General features: G+C 43.8%; 1 protein-coding gene across 5 annotated transcripts in view; it reads left to right on the top strand.

The window, feature by feature from the left end:
- Positions 1–24,671, top strand: part of FARS2 (phenylalanyl-tRNA synthetase 2, mitochondrial) — a 382,164-nt gene that overhangs the window by 289,463 nt on the left and 68,030 nt on the right. Inside the window, exon 8 of one of the 5 annotated variants that reach the window (XM_081245395.1) lies at positions 11,426–11,491. The exons of the other annotated variants lie outside the window; for them this stretch is intronic. Coding sequence (XP_081101521.1) covers positions 11,426–11,444 — 19 coding nt within the window. The 3' untranslated portion in view covers positions 11,445–11,491. Of the gene's footprint in view, positions 1–11,425; positions 11,492–24,671 lie in introns of those variants that run through there. 5 annotated transcript variants of the gene reach the window in all.

Raw genomic sequence — 24,671 nt, 5'->3', positions numbered from 1 at the left:
GGGGTGGTTTCTTCCCAGGCCTTCCAGCCTGGAAGAGGGTGTGCTCTGGAAAACAGTGTAAAAGAAGGGCTTCTTCAAAGAGCCACATGTGTGTTTACAGCGGATGGTCTGACCGTTTGAGGATGTTCCGTTGGGTGCACGATGTCAGGAGCAAAGCTGGCCCCGCGGGAGGTCCCCCGGCCTGACAGCTCCTCCACCGGTGACGCTGAGGCGACCCTCAGGGCGGAAGCCACTCCAGGGTTGAGCCGGGTACTGGGGCGCCGTCAGCCTGTGTCCAGGAACAAAAGTCAAGAATCACTGTAGTTGGCCAGAGCCCCACAGACAGGGACTGCGCCAGGAGAGGGGACAGAATTCTGCCCATCGTGAGGAAAGCATTGTCCTGCTTTTCCACAGAAATATCACATGTGTACGCCGGACACACGTGCGCTGTTCTAATGGCAGGAGCAGTTGGAAGAAGTCAGGGAAGTGTGGATGGGTGGACGGTGCGGGGCTTCCGGGGCTACGGCACACCAAGAGGTAGCAATGCTCCTGCAGCGGAGGGACAAGAGGACGCAGACCGCGTCGAGGCCCGTGGGGCCGGACACAGGTCCACTGAGGCCAGGGCGGTTCCCTTCCCCAAACCCAGGTGCGCAGGCAGCAGGGCAGGCGTGCCCGCCGTGCCCAGCCGTCCACCCTGCGCACATCCCGGCCCTGCGGTCCCGGGGACTCGGCCTACAGAGGCCCAGCGTCGGACCCTCAAGCTAGTGTTCTCTCCTCTGCACCACAGGTGCTTCCCTTGGGCCCAGACTCTTCTGAAAACTCCCCTTTTCCATTTTAATCAAACAAATTTTCACCATAGCAGTGGTTTGTGAATTTAATGAGCGAGCTGTGATACAAAAAGTAAACTGTATAGGTTATATAATTTCAGGGCCAGGTTAACTTTTCCAGAATTTTGTGTCAAAGTGGAGATGTAGTTTAGGCTGTTAAAATTCAGGAAAAAATAATAAAGCCTTTTTGTGTCTCCTTCCTCCCCCTGCTCCCCACCCACCCCCCACCGCCCCCGGCCTTAAAAATAGCATCTGAAGTCTCATTGTAGCTGAGTCACTGCTTGGTGTGATCAGTGCTAGGCTGCAACTGGACCTGTCAGAATGAGGCCAGAGTGATTCATGATGGAAGCTAAGTTTGGTTGCCACTGACAACAGGTTCCTCTCTGTTCTCTTCCTGGAGTTTGGCGACACCATATTTTGCCTTTGGAGTAGACACACCTCTGCATAGAGTTACTAACGGGATGAGATGGGCCCTCCTGCTATGACACACAGAACTCCCAACCATTTATTAGGGGGAAGTATGTGTAATTAGCATAACTGAAGACCTACGGAGAATATAGCTGTACAGGAAATGTATCTCATCCACCACTGCAGCTTGATACCAACCCAGTCTACCAGCCGAGTGCCCCAGCAGCTTTTGTGAGCCCCAGACCGTGCACCCCACCAAGGAGAGACAAAAGATTGAATAGATGTGGTCCCTACCCTAAAGGAACTTGGGGAGACGTAAACCAGTGAAAGCAGCAGCCTGCACTTCCCGTGCCAACTCTAATCATGTGTCTGTTTCCAGCCAGCTGCCTTGAGAGCAGGAGCCACGTCTTGTGCTCACACACAATGCCTGGCACGTATTTGAGGGATCGGTGAGTTCGTGGAACTGAAATGAGCTGGCACTGCAGCACCTGCTTGCCCCCTTCTGCCATCAGGACTCGGTCCCCACACCATTCCTTCCTGCCCTTCCTGGGGCACACGTTTGGGCCAGGCCACCCTGGTGCAAGTATCTGGGGAATGCAGAGGAGATCTATCTGTATCAGCAAGCGTGCAGTTACTATGGCTTTGTTCTCAGAGTGGGACTTGGGCAGTAAGGAACTCTCTACTCCGGGCATTTGTGCAGAATTTGGCTAAACTTACATCAGCTGGACTTCTGCCAGCTCTTTGGAAAAGTGAGGGTCAGAGATAAGAAGTACTGGTACTTTGCAAGAAACAAAACTGCTTCACTGCACTGCTGATGATGCTTGTTCCCGATAAACTCGTAGGTATGGGAACCGTAGAGCAGAGCTTCTTACTTAGGGTGCCTTAGGGTATACAGATGTGCACACAGACATAGGCGTGCCATCATGAGCTCTGTGGACATCTAGACGTGTCTGGAGTATGGGATGGATTGTATATATGGATGCGGATGTAGATATCTAGCCTATATAACGTACGTATACATATACGTTCCAGAAGAGTACAAGGATATGCAACAAGATGTTAACCGTGCTTCTCTCTGGATGGTAGGATTATGGCAGCATTTGACTTTTTTTTACTTATTTATTTATTTTCATTTTAAAATCATTTATATGTATGAATCATGTAATTAAGTCAACCAAATACTAAGCAAAATGTTGAATTTAGACTTACCAAGATTTAGTGGTCCAGCCAAAGATTTAAGGGTATGTTATATTCCAGCACTGACTTGGAAACCATTTGTCCTGAAGATACGTCCTTTTTTGTTGTTGTTGTTAGTTTAAAGATGACTATTTTCAGGCAGTGAATCCTCTTCCAAAAAAAAAAAAAGAAAGAAAGAAGAAGAAAGAAAAGAAAAAAAAATAGGAAAGCAGAGGTCACATGTCCCATGTTGATAGATTTTATTTTCTTTGCTTCTAAAACTAATATTGGTAACAGCCCAAATTTTCCCCATTTGTGGAACCTCCTTAACCTCCTATTAAGGATGTGTTGGATAGAAATATTAAGAGAAAAACCGTTGGTTGGATGTTAGTTCTAATTGGCCAGACCACAGAGGACACTGATGGTTGACCCTTGGAGGGTATGGACACACGCTAAAGTAGTAGACTGCAAGCTGGGAACCTTGTTACCATTCTCATCCTCCACTTACCCAGCAGCCATAGGCAAGGAGTAATGAGTTGGCAGTTGCATATTATGGCAATGCTGCATTTGTAAAATATTTATGTTCATCCAAGTTAGTTTTCTTCACAAGACTTCTGTGAATGCCTCACTTCTTCTTACCTAGGCTCAGATTCTTAGCCAGGGGTTAGAGGGCACGATATGTACTTTTTTCTCAAATTGGAATGCCTTTAACTCAAATGAGATCGATATCCTTAGGATCTTCTGGGAAAAGTACTATTTTCTCCAGTTTCCAACATTATAAAATACTTCCATATTTGGAACTGTGGCATTTTATACTCAGAGGGATTCTTTAAAAGAGATTGTCTGGTTCAGTTTCTTCATTATTCAAAAGAAAAAGTTGAGACCAGCACAGTCAAAGGGAAATTCCCAAAGCCCCAAGAAGTAGTTGGAAGCAGGGCTACACCCAGGGCCCAGTTCTCTTTTTACTACTTCTAATATGTGCTACTTTTTACCTAAGATTTCCAACTATTATGGGGAACTAAAGCAGTGTTTTCTAACTTGCAATTTTTAGGGGAAAATAAATGAAAAACACAGTGTCTGGTACAATGTAGGTGGTCAATCAATATTTGATGAAGACGGTGTTTAGTAAACTTGCATATATTGACCCACTGAGTCAATAAAGAACATAGCACATCTGCATATACACACATAGATAGGTAGGTGGATGGATGGATGGATGGATGGATGGATGGATGGATGGATGGATGGATGAACAGATTGATGACATGTATTAGGTAGCACGTAGCACCAGCATGTGTGCTCTCTGTCTGCACAAGGATTTAGTTATCATGTGTCCCCAGTCTGCATGGCTCTCTTCAAAGGAAGAAGCTCTGGAGGGGAGTGACAGAGAATTTTAGGAGACAGAGAAAATATACTCCTTTTCACTGAAAACCTAGCAGAAGTGCTTTTAGGTGAGAAAGCCATACACACCTGCATGCAGGTATTTTGGTATCAGTGTAGTATTGTCTACAGTAACTCTATGTTTAGTCATAAAATATGTTAGCTGCCTCTCCACAGGTACCAAATGACGCCTAAGAGACCTGTTAAATGAGGATAAATCATAGAGCAAGTGTAGGAAGAACATTACCCGGTAATTACACAGTGTAGCTTTGTTTTGGATTCGTGTTTCCAAGTTGCTTCTATTTTACTTTGCAAGAGTAACTTAGAAAACCTTAAAAGAAGAGCTATCTTTCAACAAAATAGAGGGAAAAGTTCAGAGGTAAATAAAGTAATGTGGACTAATTCATAAACACCCTACAGAAGGTACATCACTTTCATCGTGTCTTCCGGTGGTTAATGTGTCCAGCGGGAAGGTGAATTTCTCATTTCCTTTCCCATATCACAGATTGTGTCTTCTTCATCACCTTTTCCCCGTATTGAACAGCACCTTGGTCATAATCGTGGCATATACTACACTGACACTGTGGTGAAATCATTCTTTTCCTCCCACCTAAGGGAAATTTCACTTTTTTATTGAATGAAGGAGGCATTTAAAGTATAAATTAAAATAAAGATAACAACTATTAAGTTGGGTTAGGCTCATACAGAAAAATAATAAAATAACTGTCAAAACAGCCTGACTCAAGTTTGCTACAAAAAAGTTTAATTTAATACACTCCATCTAAGCAGGCAAGAAGATTTGCCTAACGCTACTTAAAGGTGTCTGTCAGCTTTGGTTATCAGGGAAACTCACTTGTACGGAGCATTAGATGAACAGAGGGTCTCTGTACGTGTTTGTTATTGATGATTTGTTTTATTTGATTCTTTTTTTCCTCTCCTCCATTCTCATATTAGGTCCTTATACCTTCAATTGGATTTTGCATTCGTTAAATACAAACAACAGCATACATATTAGGCTGGATACATATTCAGAAATATGCATTTATATAATCTTTTTAAAAAAATTTATTTACTTATTTATTTATTTTTGGCTGCTTTGGGTCTTTGTTGCTGCACTCAGGCTTTCTCTAGTTGCGGCGAGCGGGGGCTACTCTTCGTTGCGGTGCGCGGGCTTCTCATTGTGGTGGCTTCTCTTGTTGCGGAGCACGGGCTGTAGGCGTGTGGACTTCAGTTGTGGCTCGTGGGCTCTAGAGCGCAGGCTCAGTAGTTGTGGCTCACGGGTTCTAGAGGGCAGGCTGAGTAGTTGTGGTGCACGAGCTTTGTGGCTCCGTGGCATGTGGGGGCTTCCCAGACCAGGGATCGAACCCGTGTCCCCTGCATTGGTAGGTGGATTCTTAACCACTGCGCCACCAGGGAAGTCCTAATCTCCCATTTTTAAATCATGAGACTAACAATATATTTTATTGTACATGCCTCTGGTGTCCTAGTCTGGGAACTGCTTAAATTCTCAATAGCATCCTAAGAAGAGTGTCGCAGAGAGCAGAGCTAGCCATGAGGAATTTATAACGTCACATTAAGGTGGTGTGTGAGTCGTGTGCCTTGTAATAATATATGAAATGATTGTAAATACGGTTTTATATAGAAAATGTTCAAAGCAGTTTAAAATTTTTGTATGGAGACATATTTTGAATGTGAAAGTCTAGTTTTGTTTAATCATTTATTAAATTCTCCCAAACTTAATAGACCTGAAGCTTCTGTGCTTTTATTGTATATTAGTAAGATTATTGTATATTAGTAAGATTGATTGTATCAATCCTAGATATATGCCCCATCTTGCCTTGGTGATCATAACTCCAGGATTCCCTCCCTCTTGTATTGTCCCTTGATATTTGCTGCCTCCTGAAGTCAATATAGACAGACTTGAGCCACCTTGAGTGTTGTCTCAGTATTTACCGAGTACAGAGAAAATTCCATTTGAGAGAACCACAGAGTATGGCCATTCCTGGAACAACCAAGAGATGGTTATTACTATTGGAAAGAATCATTTTGCCGTGCTTTACTTTAAGGGTGACCAAAATAGTGGTTTAAAAATCTATCTCAAATTTGGAGGCATTTGTATATTTAAAGTGCCCACATACCTAAGGTTGTTCATGATTAGTTTCCTGAGCTGTTATTCTTTTAATTAAAAATATTAGAAATGTATCTTTATAAAACTTTTATATAAATTTGTGAATCAAAACAAATTCTTTTTCAAGCCATGTGTCCTGCTTTTTTTTTTAAAGTGGGCATGGTGTAACTGCTGAGAATCGAAGCAGACACAGTTAGAAAGGACCGGTCCCTAAGAGAATCGAAAAGCAGGCAGCATCTGTGTTCAGCTTGTCTTCATCCCCTTCTGCTCGCTCCCTTTCCACAAGCTCGCTCTTCCCGCCTGACTCTGCTTTACCCCTTCGCACCTTAATATCGGCTCAGAATTTGGCAATGAACCAACATAATACAATTCTGTTGGCCAGACTTCTCTTACAGCGGGGCATCTAGGATGCTCTGTTCCAAACACTTTCTCATCATCAGAGCCGTAACACAAAGACATAGGAGCTGCCTTCAATAGCCCACCTGCGAGGGAGGAGGTCCTGCAGGTGCTGGGTACATCCCTGCTGGTGACAGTGGCCTTGCCGAGCTGCTCTGGGACATGAACCTGGCTTCCGTGAGTAGGACTGGGAGGACTGGGCACCCACCACAGGCAGAGCCCAGCGAGGGATTGTTGCCAAAGCCGAATTCTCCTGTCACCTGCGTGCTTGTCCAACTGTGCGTACGTTTCCAACGCTTCTAGTTTTGCCTTGCACGGGTTTGAAATGATTGTTTGCAGGTCTTATTTCGCCCACCTGATTGTGGAATTCCCAGGGGCGGGATTGTATCTCACGCCTGGCACAAAGCAGGCACGCAGTAAATGGGCGCAGAGTGAGTGAGTGGATCCTTCTGTCAGCCAGTCAGTTAAGCCTGGCAGCAGCGATGAGAGTCTGGATTCCGACGATGACACTGAAGATGGCAGAAGTGGATGGACGTGAATCGCAAGGAGGGAACTAAGAGAAGAGTGAGAGAGATCCAGGGAGTCAGCGCCTCCCAGGTAGAGGGAGAGCTCGTGGGCAGAGGCGGAAACGGGGACTCAACCAGCGAAGTGTCGTGAGAGAAGATGACAAATACACCTTCAGACACGTTGAATGAACATTGAGAAACTGTGTCAAAAATCTTTTTCTCAAAGAAAAACCTCCTCTAAAATGCGCCTCCCTTCCAGCCTGTGACATCTCCCCTTAGTGTGCCCGACCTAATTTCCCGAGGTCTGTTTTTAGATAAATCACTTTCTAGCAGGAAAAAAACTCTTTTATAGACCCAACAGATGTATGTGTTTTATAGAACATTTCCCTCAATTCCTGAAGGTCACTGTCCTCTGTAGACTTGGGGGCTGAGGACGCAGAACATGGAGGCTGGTGCCTCGCGGGGACGCAGGGCCAGCCCCTCGGCCTTGGCGGCATCCCCTTACTTACCATCTGCTATAAAGTCGGTGCCCTGAGCCACGCCTGGCTGTCCTCTGGGTCACGTCGCCCCGCCCCCGCCACCCTTTGTGACACGAGGGCCGCCTTGTCACTTTCCACTGTCTCGGGCATCTGGAGCCTAAACCACGTCTGTTCCCAAATCCCTTAGAAATGCAGAAGATGTACATTGTTGAGGGTGTGTAAGCGAGGGGGAAGCACTGGTGTGTGCTCGCTGGCCTCCGGGAGCCCCACAGAGGGTGTCGCAAATAATCCGTTCCCAGCCCCTCACTCTTTCACGACGCGCACTGAGCCCCCTGATGTCCCAAGGGCATCTCTGAAGCTCCGCCAGATGACAGGATGCCGAGTGCTCCCGAGTCCTCATCTGTTGTGTCTGCGTCCCCGTGAATCAGGCTGTGGTCTTGTCTCGACCCAGAAGCGCCCCCCTCGGATCAGAGGAGTGTCTGAAACACGTTGATCTGGGGCTGGAAGAGAAAGCGGGGCTCCAGGAACGTCCTGCCAGAGGCGTGTCCTTAGGAGACGGTCTCTCAGGGGTTTTGCTGATGAAGAGACACCTGTCTGCTGCTGACCTGCTTCTGTTGAAGCCAGACAACAGGCGACAAAGCAGGCCTTTTACCTCCTGCTGTTTCCTTCGGGGCTATGCTTTTTGAGGGGCGACACCCTCTATCCAGAGAGACCATACCTGCAAGATGTTAAAACTACGACCTCAAACATGAGTGATCACCGGTCTCAGGAATATAATTATAACCACATGTGCCCTCAGGTCACGAGCCTTCTCCCCCCTTTTTTAGAAAACTCCGAATGCAGTGTAGGCCCTACTTCCCCGGCGGCCCTGTCGAGTGTCTTTGCAGATTTCTGGGGTGGTTATGTCCTGCTGTCCCCTCTAGCTCCGAACCCTTGTTTCTGGACCCCCTCCATCACTCCTGCTGTCCTGCCCACACTGCAGGCTGTTGGTCCCCACATTGACCCCTTTCTGTCCCCCAGGATGCCCTAAACAGCGCAGTCGTGTGCAAAAGTTGGGAAATAATGGAAAGGAATCTAAAACGGAATTTGTGCGTCTCAGTTGTGACGGTTTATCAGTGTCACCACCTGAGTCACTCACTGGCCACTCTTGTCTCGTCCCTGGTGTAACAGCAGGAAGCAGCGGTCTCTTTAGGAACACTGCTCTCATATCCTGGCTTCCCCTGAAGGCCTTTCTTCCCCAAACGCCCATCTCTTAGGCCTGAGCCAAGGAAACCCCTGCAAATTGCTTCCTTCGTAGGAGCCCCGCACGATCCTTTTACAGTACTTAACTGTGCAGGGCAGCTTCCCTTCCTCTGCTTCAACGTCCCTGTCTCCAGGGCCTTACTTTTCATAATAAAAAATTTATTCAAGTGTTTTCACAAACTAAAGAGTTATGCTCCCTCTAAAGCTAAATTTTGTCCTCTAACCCAGTGTGGAAATAGCTGCATCCAGGTATAAGTTAATAGCCATTGTTTCTTTCTGGTACATAATGAAAATCTGATTTCAGCAAACATCACTCCACGGCCACCATTACAGTGTAGCTCGATGCTGAGGCCCGGGGAGGTCTGTAAAAAAGCTGTGTGGTCAGAGCACGAGTGTGTGCTTGGACATCATGCAGATGTAGCAAAGCTGAATTCAGTCCATGGCCTGGAGTGTTCATGCCCTTCCAACAGGGAGACACTTCCCCAGGAAAACAGGACTGCAGCCCTGATGGGAAGAGTGACCTTGAGTTGGTGCAGCCACTATGGAGAGCAGTATGGAGGTTCCTCAGAAAACTAAAAATAGAGCTACCGTATGATCCAGCAATCCCTCCCCTGGGCATATATCCGGACAAAATTATAATTCAAAAAGATACATGCACCCCTGTGTTCAGAGCAGCACTATTCACAATAGCCAAGACATGGAAACAACCTAAATGTCCATCAACAGATGAATGGATAAAGAAGATGTGGCATATATATACAATGGAATATTACTCAACCATAAAAAGAAAATTGAGTTATATGTAGTGAGGTGGATGGACCTAGAGTCTATCATACAGAGTGAAGTAAGTCAGAAAGAGAAAAACAAATACCATATGCTAACACATATATATGGAATCTAAAAAAAAAAAAAAAAGGTTCTGAAGAACCGAGGGGCAGGACAGGAATAAAGACGCAGATGTAGAGCATGGACTTGAGGACACGGGGAGGGCGTAGGGGGTAAGCTGGGACGAAGTGAGAGAGTGACACGGACATATATACACTACCAAATGTAAAATAGATAGCTAGTGGGAAGCAGCCATATAGCACAGGGAGATCAGCTCGGTGCTTTGTGACCACCTAGAGGGGTGGGATAGGGAGGGTGGGAGGGAGGGAGGCGCAAGAGGGAAGAGATATGGGAACATATGTATATGTATAACTGATTCACTTTGTTATAAAGCAGAAACTAACACACCATTGTAAAGCAATTATACTCCAATAAAGATGTTTTAAAAAAAAGAAAAAGAACGAAATAATGCCATTTTCAGCAACATGGATGCAACTAGAGATTATCACACTAAGTGAAGCAAGTCAGACAGAGAAAGATAAATACCATATGATATCACTTATATGTGGCATCTAAAACATGGCACAAATGAACTTATCTACGAAACAGAAACAGACTCACAGACATAGAGAACAGACTTGTGGTTGCCCAGGGGGAGGGGGCTGGGGGAGGGATGGACTGGGAGTTTGAGATTAGTAGATGCAAAGTCTTACATACAGAATAGATAAACAACAAGGTCCTACCATATAGCACAGGGAAGTATATCCAATCTCCTGGGATAAATCATAATGGAAAAGAATATTAAAAAAGAATATATATATATATATGTAACTGAGTCACTTTGCTGTGCACCAGAAACTAACAGAATGTTGTAAATCAACGATACTTCAATTAAAAAGAAATAAAATAGTGGTTCCGAGTTCTGCATCATCCTTACCACCAGCTGGTGCAGGCATCACCCGCATTGTTCATCCCCAGGGTCAGATGGAGGAGGATGCCTGGTAGGCGTCTGCATCAGTGATGGGAGTGGACCCCGGGCACTGTGAAGTGGGGATCATGGTGAACTGGCCTCCCTGTGCTCCCTCACACACCTGAGCTCTGGTTCCCACACACCTGTCCTCTCCTCACTGCCTTCATCACCCCAGGCAGCAGCCATGTAAGATGATTTATCGTTCCCTTTTGAAGATGCTGCTTCGAGAAAATTCAGCTTGTGCTCATACCACCTAATCCCTGACATAGTTAGCATATTGGTATATTTCCTTCTAATCTTGTTTCCATGCATTTCTTTTCTTTTGCAAAGTTGCATCTTAAATGTATATAAATTTTTTTAACTTTCATAAAGTAATATTACGGTGGTGCAAACAATCAGTGAAAAAAATTTCTTGTTGTAACAGAAAAATGGACAGTTCAATAGAAAACAGTTCACTAAGCAGTTTATCTAAACTTATAGCCAGAAAACAAAATTTCAAAGTTCTGTCTCACCAGTAATCAATGAAACGTAATTTAAAATAATTATTTCATTTTTCATCCACAGTTAAAATAAATTTTTAAAAAATGTTGATGTAACCAGCCTGGTGCAGGCTGGATCGAGTGTAGAGCTCCAGGAATGAGTGTGTTTTGCCTTGTGGCTCAACCTTCAGGAGTCTATACCCTGATCCAGCGATTCTAATCTGTGCCAAGGGATTTAGCTGAGCAGCGTTCAAAGGCTTCTGTATTATTACGTACAAGAGTGAGAATTTGGGAACAACCTAAATTTTATCCATCGAGAAACAAATAAATTATGTTTTACTCATCCCAACCGTGAACTATTTGGCACATATTTAAAACATTTTAAAGAATCGTTATGGACATCGGTGACAAGGTTCACAAGCTAGCAGTAGGTTAGAGGGAAGGGGGAGGGTGTGTGATCTGAGTGTCATTGTATGAACGTGGGCAGAAGTGTCCACAGGGGACGGCGGGCAAATACAGCTGCACCCACGTTATCCTGGGCTTGCAGGACCACCGGCGATTTTTACTTCTGTACATTTTCCCATATTTCCCAGATTATCTTCAGTGAATGCGTGTTTCACTTGTGTACAGGAGAGAAAAAGTTACCTAAAGAGGAAGAAGAAAACTGCCCTCCTTTACAGCATCTTATTAAGCGTTTTAACAATGCAAGATGGGAAAATCCCAGGACATATGGCACGTGCTTCCCCTCTGACAATGGATGATCCATCTGCTAAGAAACTGCTGACTGTTTTCTCAAGAGATCAAAGAAAGAAAGCAGGCCCTGGCCAGCGCCTTTATTAAAGTCTTCTCAGCTCACTCACAGCTGTCGCTTTGCCTTCTCCTCTGACTACCCTGCCGGTTGGTGCTTTCTCCTGAAGCTGGTTACGTCTGGTCCGTGGTTGAAGTCATCCTTTCATAAATAATTTGTGACGTGATTTAAGTTTTCCAAGAACAACCTCCAGGGTGCTCTAGTCAACTAGGCCGATAGTCAGAGCTCAGGCTGCCTGGTGACAGACCGTCACACAGCTTTGCTCTGCCCTGGTCAGTGGGGTTGGGCTCTGCTCAAAGGACAGACCTGATACTACCTTGATTTAGAGAAGACCATACACCTTGATGGAATATTACAGTTGTTAGACATCAAAGACTAGGCTGCAACATCAAAAAATGTTATGAAAGACAGAAAACAAATCAATACCTGTTTATGGTTACAACAATGTAAAACTATATACTCCTATTGAAAGGAAATGGGGAGGCGTGGAGAAATGAAAATGATTAATTTGATGGCAGGTGATAGGTTTGTTTGTTTTTTTTTTAATTCTGCAGTGAACATTTATTGAGCTCTCACCACATGCCAGACACTGTGCTGGGCCCATGTATTTATTTATTTTTAGAAGGTAGTTGTATAACATGTGAAATCCTAGAGAAATATAAGGTAGGGGTGGTGGAATTCCTCTTCGAAGGTGTTACTCTGGGCAGTGTTGACTGTATCTAGAGGAGACCCCTCCATTCTTTCCCAGATGGAACCCACGTGACACTCACTCTGCTGGGCTCTTACCTGTCTGTTTAGAGCCAGGTGTGGTTTCTCCCGTTGCAATGCATGTTTCTCTCTCCCACGTGCCCTCAATAGATGCTGGGTCCTGCTGTGTGCTGGGTTCCTCCAGGTGTGGGCAGTACACAGGGGCCAAGACTATAAGGCTGTGTCCTCATGGGGCTTCCGGGCTGTTGGAAAGGACAGACACTAACTACCTAAACAGGTTCATTGGCAGTGTGATTTCAAGCGGCGATACATGCAGTAAAGTAGAGCTCCTGAGATGGAGAGGAAGTGGGAAGACCCGCTGAGAAAGCGGGGAAGGGAAGGGACAACCATGAAAGTGTAGGGGAGGTGAGGGACGACACTGTGCAAGGGCACTGAAGCAGGACCAAGTCTGGTACGTTTGTGAGACGAATGGGTTCGGGGCAGTGTGCGATGGCTGGGAAATGTCGGGCCGTGGGGGACCATTCTAAGTGTGAGGGCAAGCCTGCGGAGCAAGCAGATTTACCACTTCTCTGTAGAGAAGAGGAGGAGAGGCAGGGCCCACTAGAGGCCCTGATGAAAGATGAGGGTCACTGGCCTGGGAGGGTGGGCACAGGCATGGGTCAGGGTCCGTTCTGAAGGCAGAACGCACCGGCCGTGCTGATGATGGCTGTGAGGAAACGCCGGGAGCCAGGGGTAGTTCCGGGCGTGGGCTGAGTCACCAGGTGCAGGTGAGGCTGTTTTCTGAGGGGCAGAAGGAACAGGTTTTCCTATTTCTTGGTAAAAAGGTGACCTAGATGTGAGCTGCGTAGGCTGGGTCAGGGTGGCAGCTGCTGCCAAAGGGCAGGAAGAGGCTTTCCTGGGACAGTGGGGTGACCTCAGCCTGAGCGCCGGACAGCCGAGTCTAGTCCACAGCTGCTGCAAGGTAGCAGCTTGATCCCAGGCACGTTGTTCTGCTTCCCAGAATCGCAGTTTTCTGTACCTCTGCCCGGCCCGCCTTGTAGAGCTTTGTAAACCACTTACAGTTGAATACAGACACATAATGGTGCCACCACCGTCCCCCGCCCTCCTGTACAGTGAGCTTTCCCATCTAGAATCATGACCTGGAGCGTGTGTGAGAGATGGGTCATCATCAGAGGATCACCCCTGATAGCTGTACCACAAAGCCTGCAAAGCCCGTGGCCTCACTGGGCCCACGCCAGCCCCCGCTGCACACCCATCACGAGCCTCGCTGGGCACGGCTGCTCGGAACCAGTGCCCTACAAGATCCCCTTCGAGAGCAGGACAAGGCATATTCCAATGAATCCCTGGGATCCAGAAATTAAATTTGCATTTTATTCTCGGAGGATTCCTGCCAGCTGAGGTGCTGGTTTGTTTGCATCGCCATGCCCTCCAGGGCTAGCAATGCTGAGCTTTGTTTCCAGAGACCTGTCCATCAGCCTCTCCTGGACTGAACCAACCATAGAAATGAGAAGCCACAACAGGAAGCCAACTTCTCCCCTCCCAGCACTGCTAGTCGGCCGACTTCTTTCCTTTCTCCCTCTCAAATGGCATCTTGAAGAGGCCTGGGACCCATCCCCTAAGGAGACACCTCGTACACTGGAGAGGTAGAATGGAATTTGAAAGGACAATTCAGGGAGCTGATCTACACCATCAGGTGTTTCTCTCTCTAGCAGGAGTCTAACTCTATCATGTCTGTGAAAGGACTCTGTTAAGAGAGTGTTCCTTGGACTTATGGTCCTCGATTCCAACTTCCAGTCATTCAGATTGCCAGTTCACCAGCCAGTGAGGGGAAAATGTGTGTCTTTCCTTATAGCAATTAAATTAAGTGGAGCCAGAGATTCATTTTCTTTTATAATTTTTCTTCTTGAAGAAACTCAGAATCCATCACCCAGAACCCTGTGGGATTCAGGGAGGCTCATGACCCTGAGAGGATGCTCACCCAGCAGACGTGCATGTACGGAGGCATAGCCAGCAAGGAGGCAGGGGACCCACCCCAAAGGCAGCTGAAAGCACAGGGGAAGTGGTCCTGTTGTTTGGGGATAAAACCAATCAATAGTTTCTTCATGTCTGCCAGTTCAGGGAAAGAATCTTTTTTCCTCATATATATAATTGCTTTTGCAGAAAGGATTCATTGTTCCTGAGCCAGGTAAGGGAGCTGAGATCTCCTGCTCAGTTTCCTGCACACTTCTCCCTCTCTGTTCCCCAGACCAGAGTGTCGAGCCAATTTGGGCCATAGATTCAGTGGCTGTCTTCACACCGTCCTGTCTGACCCTTCCATCCTGCCAGATTGTAACCGCGCAGGTCAACAGGCCTCTTGGCGACATCCTGCAAGTCGCTGTTGTGATGGGGCAGCTTTAATCTCAGGTAGCTGACCTCAATGTGTGAGCAACGTGTAAAGAAAGACATTTCCAGGAGCCCATCAGACTGCTCGACAGATAATAGGAAAACTTAGTCTGAGGACCAGGTTTAGACTCTCTGGACTGGGGAGCTCATTTTAGACTCGCCCTGCAGTAAAAAAGTGTCTGAGGTTCCCGCCGCAGGGGCTGGACAGGAGGCCACACCGTCACCTGGACTGGCCTCAACAAGCTGCCCCCAAGACCAGAGCAAGGTCATGTCCGAAGGCTTCCCGGAAGAGGCTCGTAGCGGGGTCTGTTACTTTTCAAGTCTAGTTGCCTTGGCGGTATTTTCCTGGGTTTTGGGTGAGAACATCTTCTTACCATAGCCAGAAGAAAGGGCACTGTGATTTATAAGGGGTATTACTTAGATGGGAGAGTCTTAGAGTACAGCCTCCACAATGTGACTAAGTAGACAGGCCCCTTTCTGCTGCCTTAGGATTCGCACGTAAAATGGTGAAATGACCCCGGGGGCTGACTTGATAGGGCCCGGGAGCAGCCCGAGGAGGGCAGGTGGGTGAGGAGGTGCTTGGGCCACCATGGGCCCTCAGGATGAGTCTGTACAAGCCCCGCGGGTTTGCTCTTGCTGGGGAGAATGGTCTTGGCTTCCATGAACCTCTTATCCTGTTGAAAACTGATCTCAACTCCAGCTCTTAAAATAGCAACTAGCCATCAACTGGCTTCCGCTCTCCTATTCTAGCCATCAAAAATTGTAGCTAAGCTGGGCACTCTGCCGTCATGTTCAGAATTTACTTTAAAAATAAGATTTTTGAAAACCTTAGAGGGAAGTAAAACATACCTGCAGAAGCTAACAGACTTCAAAAATGTCAAGCTTGATGGTTAGAAGGTTTACTTACTAACCAACATTAGACAGAGGAATGCTAAATTATTTGTATAATGTACCCCCCCAAAATCTACTGTGATAGTTGCCGACGTGAAAATGTGTGTGCACCGATATACTGAATCTGTGCCATGTGAACATGTGGGACACGACGTGTGGGGGGGGTATTTTGCATCCCTACCTTGTGTGCTGGTCCAGAGGTTCAGAACATGTCATAAAGACCAAGTTGGTGGTGCCATCCTCAGGCCCCCCAGCTTGCTGCATCGAGGTAATTCCAGCGCTGTATTCCACACTCTCCACTTTTTTGCCACCAGAAGCAAGCGTCCTTATAAACTCAGGTTAATCAGTACTATATTTCCTGTTCCCCATACCCATGTTAGACCCTCTATCAGAGAATTTGTATTTCATCTGTTATGCAAAATAAATGTAACAACAGTCGTAAGTTATTATGGTACTCTTGGGACCCACTGACATCCTATTAGTTAAGTCTTGTACACATCAGTCCAGTCTGCATTTATCTTCCATGTTCTCAGGATAAATGGTTTTAAGCTTTAACAGCCACAGAGACAACTGTCATGTGCTGTCAGCTAGAACTGATGAAAGAGAAAACTGCAGCATCTGAAGAGCGACTTGCAAGAAGACGTAAATATTTTATTTTCCTTTTGGAAGGCCCTCACCAGATCTGCCCCTTCACCTCTGACCTCTGAGCAGCCTGATGCTTTATGGGGTTCCGTTGTTCGGCTTTTAGATAGGGAGTAAGAGGGGGATCACTGCTTCCCGGGTGGGGTGAAGGCGGTTAGCAGGATATTCGTGGACAGCGTGGCTTATCTGTTGGCATCGTTCCTGCAGACGTGCTGCAGTGCTTTGGGGAGTTGTTTATCCTGAGCAGTTACAAGGTGGCCTGTTTTCCAGTGGACCTAGAGTCAGCGTCTACTTAGTTATCTGTGGCCATGTTGTTACAAACTGTGACCTTGTGACTCAGCGCTGACTGTGTTATGCTTGTTGGTGCAGCCGTGTCTCTGTTCCGTGGCGTCAGGGCCGAGTCTGGGAAGATGCACGGTGGGTGGATTGAGACATTTTCCCTCTGGACTCTGGCAGGGGCTCCAGCTAGGACTGCTGGGATTTGGGCTGGAGAACACGTGGCCTCTCCGTGTGGCCTGAGTATCCTTGCCAGTGGCCTCAGATCTGTAAACTCTTTTATGGCGGCTGATGGCTCCAAGGGTGGGTACCCCAGTGAGCATTTGGAAGCTGTACTCTTTGGTGACCCAGCCCCAGAAGTCACATAGCATCGCTTCTGCTACCAGGTGTCCATGAGTGCAGCCATGAAGGCCCATCTGCTCTCAAGGAGAGGGCGAGGCCTGCACCTCTCAAAGGGAGGATTGTCGAGGTCACATTGAAGAAGCGTATGTAGGATGGGACTCACCATCACTGCCACATTTGACAGACAGATCATGTGACAATCCCAGTGGAGATTTCTGTAGGCAATGAATGAGTTGGGTTCTCTGCTTAAATCCAGCTGAAGGTGTGTTTATGGGACTACAACTAATCTTGTAGTTTTTCACATAGCCGCTAAGATCAGTTAAGATCAGCCTAGATCAGCTAAGACCTGGCCTGGTGCCTGAAGATAGATCTGAGTGCTAAGTTAACAATGGATAACCAATACGAGTATTTTACAGATACTTAAAAATTAAGGTTTAACCAAAAAAGCTGTTGCCACTCTGAACAGGTACATCATGACCCTTAGAGAAGGCTAGATTTTTTTCTTGACTAATAGTGATGTTACACGGATCACAATATGTGGGAAAAGTAGATTCCTTCATATAAAAATTGCTTAAGATTTGACTCCATACTCTGTTAAAGTAAGAAGTTTTTAAAATAATTGAGTTATTTGAAGGAATTTCTATTTTTCTTTTTCTTGACCTATTTAGCCATGACAAATAAAGTCAGATAAAAGATGGATTCCTTCCACGAGATGCACATACACATTTCTTCATATAGTGAAAGAGATTGTCAGTGTGTGTAGTGCTCACGGATCCTCAGTTAACAGAAGGGACTGGTGAAATGCCAAGTACCTGTTTACACTTTTCACTTCTTGTCTCAATTCTATTCTTTGCTCTGGAACAGTTTCTCCTTTTCATTCCCACAAAAGTTAAGGTAAAGACCTTGCGTTCCCCCCAGAGCTGGGGCCCACGTAGCCACCCCTGGCATTTGTCCTGAGCCTTTTCGGTGAGCTCAGATCCCCAAATGGTCAGAGAATATCATAGAACCCCAGGTGCTCTAAGAACGGTGCTGAGGATTTATCCTGCTTTGTGAGGAATCACGCAGCATGAGCATTTGTACAGTAGCCCAGCAAGCCAGGTCCTGGGCCAGTGGTGGCATGCTGTGACTCCCAGCCCTGTCTGTGCCTCCAGGGATGGTGATGTCTGAATCCAGGGGAAGCCGAGGTACCATTTATTGAACACTTCCTATGTGCTGTGTTCTGAATCACAGCTATGTCATTTTATATATATTACTATGTCACAGTAATTCTTGGAGGTAGCTATTATTTACTATCCAAATTTTACGGGTGACAAAATTGAAATTCTGGGAAAATGAGTAACTTGTAGAAGGTCACACTGTGTGTAAGTGATGGAGCCAGCCTCTGCAACTACTTTCAGGGGGTTCAGAGTTTAGGTTAGAAGGAGTTCCTCCTTTCTTGCAAAAATAAACCTAAATGGGAAACTCAGAAGTCACAAAGGAAAAGAGTGATGAGTTTATCCACATAAAAATTTAAAGCTTCTGCTCAACAAAACATACCCAAAATTTGGATTAAGGCCATAAATCAAACTATGGGAGTGGGGAGGAAGAATCACCAGGCTGCGACAAAAGACCAGTTTTCTTAATGTGACAAAGAGTTCTTACCAGTCAGTGAGAGTGGGAAATACAGACTGTAAATGTAGGAAAGGGGGCTCAGCCTTGCTCGTGATTAGAGAAATACAGATTAATAACTGAGAATCATACTTTATCAGCTGTTGAATTGACAAAGATTTTAAAGTTGGTCATAGTCCATGCTGTCAAATGTATGGGATGATAGGAGCTTTTGCCTGCGTTATTTGAGGAAATGCAAATCAGTACAGTTCTTCTGGAACATGGTTCCATGATATATATCAAAACTGAAAATACACACACTCTTTGATCCAGATTTTATTTACCCCACAAATATCTTAATATAGGTATTCAAAGATGTGTGTGCCTGTCTGTTTATTGCAGTGTTTCATATAACATCAAAAACTGTTCTTCAGTATAAGACTGATAAATTATACAGTGTCCATTCTATGGGATACTAGTCATCACTATAGAGGATTACATCCATCAATAAGAAAAGATGACCAAGAGCAGAAGCAAGAAGAACTACAATTCTGCAGACTGTGGAACAGAAACCACATTCACAGAAAGATACACAAGGTGAAAAGGCAAAGGGCTATGTACCAGGTGAAGGAACAAAATAAAACCCAAGAAAAAACAACTAAATGAAGTGGAGATAGGCAAGCTTCCAGAAAAAGAGTTCAGAATAATGATAGTGAAGATGATACAGGACCTCAGAAAAAGAATGGAGGCAAAGATCGAGAAGATGCAAGAAATGTTTAACAAAGACCTAGAAGAATTAAAGAATGAACAAACAAGCATAGATGAACAATACAGTAACTGAAATTAAAACTACGCTAGAAGAAATCAATAGCAGAATAACTAAGGCAAAAGAACGGATAAGTGACCTGGAAGACAGAATGGTGGAATTCACTGCTGCAGAACAGAATAAAGAAAAAAGAATGAAAAGAAATGAAGACAGCCTAAGAGACCTCTGGGACAACATTAAACGCAAAAACATTCGCATTATAGGGGTCCCAGAAGGAGAGGAGAGAGAGAAAGGACCCGAGAAAATATTTGAAGAGCTTATAGTTGAAAACTTCCCTAACATGGGAAAGGAAATAGCCACCCAAGTCCAGGAAGCGCAGAGAGTCCCATACAGGATAAACCCAAGGAGAAACACACCGAGACACATAGTAATCAAACTGGCAAAAATTAAAGACAAAGAAAAATTATTGAAAGCAGCAAGGGAAAAACGACAAATAACATACAAGGGAACTCCCATGAGGTTAACAGCTGATTTCTCAGCAGAAACTCTACAAGCCAGAAGGGAGTGGCATGATATACTTCAAGTGATGAAAGGGAAGAACCTACAACCAAGATTACTCTACCCGGCAAGGATCTCATTCAGATTCAATGAAGAAATAAAAAGCTTTACAGACAAGCAAAAACTAAGAGAATTCAGCACCACCAACCCAGCTCTACAACAAATACTAAAGGAACTTCTCTAAGTGGGAAACACAAGAGAAGAAAAGGACCTACAAAAACAAACCCAAAACAATTAAGAAAATGGTCATAGGGACATACATATCGATAATTACCTTAAACGTGAATGGATTAAATGCTCCAAACAAAAGACACAGGCTTGCTGAATGGATACAAAAATAAGACCAAGAGACCGACTTCAGACCTAGGGACACATGCAAACTGAAAGTGAGGGGATGGAAAAAGATATTCCATGCAAATGGAAATCAAAAGAAAGCTGGAGTAGCAATACTCATATCAGATAAAATAGACTTTAAAATAAAGAATGTTACAAGAGACAAGGAAGGACACTACATAGTGATCAAGGGATCAATCCAAGAAGAAGATATAACACTTATAAATATATATGCACCCAACATAGGAGCACCTCAATACATAAGGCAACTGCTAACAGCTATAAAAGAGGAAATCCACAGTAACACAATAATAGTGGGGGACTTTAACACCTCACTTATACCAATGGAGAGATAATCCAAAATGAAAATAAATAAGGAAACAGAAGCTTTAAATGACACAATAGAGCAGACAGATTTAATTGATATTTATAGGACATTCCATCCAAAAACAGCAGATTACACTTTCTTCTCAAGTGCACACAGAACATTCTCCAGGATACATCATATCTTGGGTCACAAATCAAGCCACAGTAAATTGAAGAAAATTGAAATCACATCAAGCATCTTTTCTGACCACAATGCTATGAGATTAGCAATGAATTACAGGGGAAAAAAACGTAAAAAACACAACACATGGAGGCTAAACAATACGTTACTAAATAACCAAGAGATCACTGAAGAAATCAAAGAGGAAATAAAAAAATACCTAGAGACAACAGACAATGAAAACACGATGGTCCAAAACCTATGGGATGCAGCAAAAGCAGTTCTAAGAAGGAAGTTTATAGCTATACAAGCCTACCTCAAGAAACAAGAAAAATCTCAAACAAACAACCTAACCGTACACCTAAAGGAACTAGAGAAAGAAGAACAAACAAAACCCAAAGTTAGCAGAAGGAAAGAAATCATAAAGATCAGAGCAGAAATAAACGACGTAGAAACAAAGAAAACAATAGCAAAGATCAATATAAAAGTTGGTTCGTTTAGAAGATAAACAAAATTGATAAACCATTAGCCAGACTCATCAAGAAAAAGAGAGGACTCAAATCAATAAAATTAGAAGCAAGAAAGGAGAAGTTACAACAGACACCGCAGAAATACAAAGCATCCTAAGAGACTACTACAAGCAACTCTACGCCAATAAAATGGACAACCTGGAAGAAATGGACAAATTCTTAGAAAGGTATAACCTTCCAAGACTGAACCAGGAAGATATAGAAAATGTGAACAGACCAATCACAAGTAATGAAATTGAAACTGTTATTAAAAATCTTCCAATAAACAAAAGTCCAGGACCAGATGGCTTCACAGGGGAATTCTATCAAACATTTAGAGGAGAGCTAACACCCATCCTTCTCAAACTCTTCCAAAAAATTGCAGAGGAAGGAACACTCCCAAACTCATTCTATGAGGCCACCGTCACCCTGATACCAAAAGCAGACAAAGATAGTACAAAAAAAGAAAATTACAGACCAATATCACTGATGAATATAGATGCAAAAATCCTCAAGAAAATACTAGTGAACAGAATCCAACAACACAATTAAAGGATCATACACCATGATCAAGTGGGATTTATCCCAGGGATGCAAGGATTCTTCACTAGACGTAAATCAATCAATGTGATAAACCATATTAACAAATTGAAGAATAAAAACCATATGATCATCTCAATAGATGCAGAAAAAGCTTTTGACAAAATGCAACACCCATTTATGATAAAAAGTCTCCAGAAAGTGGGCATAGAGGGAACCGACCTCAACATAATAAAGGCCATATACGACAAACCCGCAGCAAACATCATTCCCAATGGTGAAAAACTGAAAGCATTTCCTCTAAGATCAGGAACAAGACAAGGATATCCACTCTCACCACTATTATTCAACATAGTTTTGGAAGCCATGGCAATCAGAGAAGAAAAAGAAATAAAAGGAATACAAATTGGAAAAGATGAAGTAAAACTGTCACTGTTTGCAGATGACACGATACTATACATAGAAAATCCTAAAGATGCCACCAGAAAACTACTAGAGCTAATCAATGAATTTGGTGAAGTTGCAAGATGCAAAATTAATGCACAGAAATCTCTGGCATTCCTATACACTAATGATGAAAAATCTGAAAGAGAAATTAAGAAAACACTCCCATTTACCATTGCAACAAATACAATAAAATACCTAGGAATAAACCTACCTAGGGAGACAAAAGACCTGTATGCAGAAAACTATAAGACACTGATGAAAGAAATTAAAGGTGATACCAACAGATGGAGTGATATACCATGTTCTTGGATTGGAAGAATCAATATTGTGAAAATGACTATATCTACCCAAAGCAATCTACAGATTCAATGCAATCCCTGTCAAATTACCAATGGCATTTTTTTCAGAACTAGAACAAAAAATCTTAGAATTTGTATGGAGACACAAAAGACCCTAAATAGCCAAAGCAGTCTTGAGGGAAAAAAACGGAGGTGGAGGAATCAGATTCCCTGACTTCAGACTATACTACAAAGCTATAGTCATCAAGACAATATGGTACTGGCACAAAAACAGAAACATAGATAAATGGAAGAAGATAGAAAGCCCAGAGATAAACCCACGCACCTATGGTCAACTAATCTATGACAAAGGAGGCAAGGATATACAATGGAGAAAAGACAGCCTCTTCAATAAGTGGTGCTGGGAAAACTGGACAGCTACATGTAAAAGAATGAAATTAGAACACTCCCTAACACCATACACAAAAATAAACTCAAAATGGATTCGAGACGTAAATGTAAGACTGGACACTATAAAACTCTTACAGGAAAACATAGGAAGAACACTCTTTGACATAACTCACAGCAAGATCTTTTTCGATCCACCTCCTAGAGTAATGGAAATAAAAACAAAAATAAACAAATGGGACCTAATGAAACTTAAAAGCTTTTGCACAGCAAAGGAAACCATAAACAAGACAAAAAGCCCTCAGAATGGGAGAAAATACTTGCAAACGAATCAACAGACAAAGGATTAATCTCCAAAATATATAAACAGCTCATGCAGCTCAATATTAAAGAAACAAACAACCCAATCCAAAAATGGGCAGGAGACCTAAATAGACATTTCTCCAAAGAAGACATACAGATGGCCAAGAAGCACATGAAAAGCTGCTCAACATCACTAATTATTAGAGAAATGCAAATCAAAACTACAGTGAGGTATCACCTCACACCAGTGAGAATGGGTATCATCAGAAAATCTACAAACAACCAATGCTGGAGAGGGTGTGGAGAAAAGGGAACCCTCTTGCACTGTTGGTGGGAATGTAAATTGATACAGCTACTATGGAGAGCAGTATGGAGGTTCCTTAAAAAACTAAAAATAGAACTACCATATGATCCAGCAATCCCACTACTGGGCATATACCCAGAGAAAACCATAATTCAAAAAGACACATGCACCCCAATGTTCATTGCAGCACTATGTGCAATAGCCAGGTCATGGAAGCACCCTAAATGCCCATCGACAGACGAATGGATAAAGAAGATGTGGTACATGTATACAATGGAATATTACTCAGCCATAAAAAGGAACGAAATTGGGTCATTGTAGAGACGTGGATAGATCTAGAGACTGTCATACAGAGTGAAGTAAGTCAGAAAGAGAAAAACAAATATCGTATATTAACGCATATATGTGGAACCTAGAAAAATAGTACAGATGAACCGGTTTGCAGGGCAGAAATTGAGACACAGATGTAGAGAACAAACGTATGGATACCTAGGGGGGAAAGCGGCAGGGGGGTGGTGGGGGTGGTGGGATGAATTGGGTGATTGGGATTGACATGTATACAGTGATGTGTATAAAACGGATGACTAATAAGAACCTGCTGTATAAAAAAATAAATTAAATTAAATTCAAAAATTAAGAAAAAATAAGACCAAGATGTACAACATTCTATAGATTATTATCCCATTTTCCATTTTTATAAACGTGTAGACTTCTTTGTGCCTAGAAAATATCTAAAAAGATACAAAGGAAATTGTGAACCATTGTTATCTCTGCAACAGGGGACTGGAATTGGGGATATATGCTATTCTTCAGTTCATACCCCCTGCTGTATAATTTAATTTTTTTACTATGAGCATATATTACTTTTATAATAAAACAATAATTTTAATACCCCGTGTGGAAGACATGCACTTATTGGGGCTCCATTTGCCAGAAGCAGCCTATATAAGCAGATCATCCTTGTTGACAGAACTTACCCGACCATCGAGAACAGGTATCAACGACTTAATAAACAGTAAAGGTAATAAAAATTTTAGGAAAACCGACTAGAATCTGTTGGCGGATAAGTCTCTGCCTAGATGAGTTTTTCAGCTCAGTAGAAATAGGAAAAAATATTTTGGGGGGAAAAACACTTTCTGAGTTGTCATCCACTGTCACGTATTTTAATATCTTCTTTCCTGTCTACCAAACTGACACATTCATTGTCAAAATTTGGAAAATACCAATAAGCTCAAAGAAAAAAATTTAATCTCACATAGGCTTTATTTTTAATGGGCTATAAATTTAGACCCAGATAACAATGACAA

The sequence above is a fragment of the Mesoplodon bidens genome, assembly GCF_964165515.1.
Source record: "Mesoplodon bidens genome assembly, chromosome: 10".
Taxonomy (NCBI): domain Eukaryota; kingdom Metazoa; phylum Chordata; class Mammalia; order Artiodactyla; family Ziphiidae; genus Mesoplodon; species Mesoplodon bidens.
Note: the sequence above shows the minus strand (reverse complement) of the source record. Positions and strands in the feature narration are given on the sequence as shown.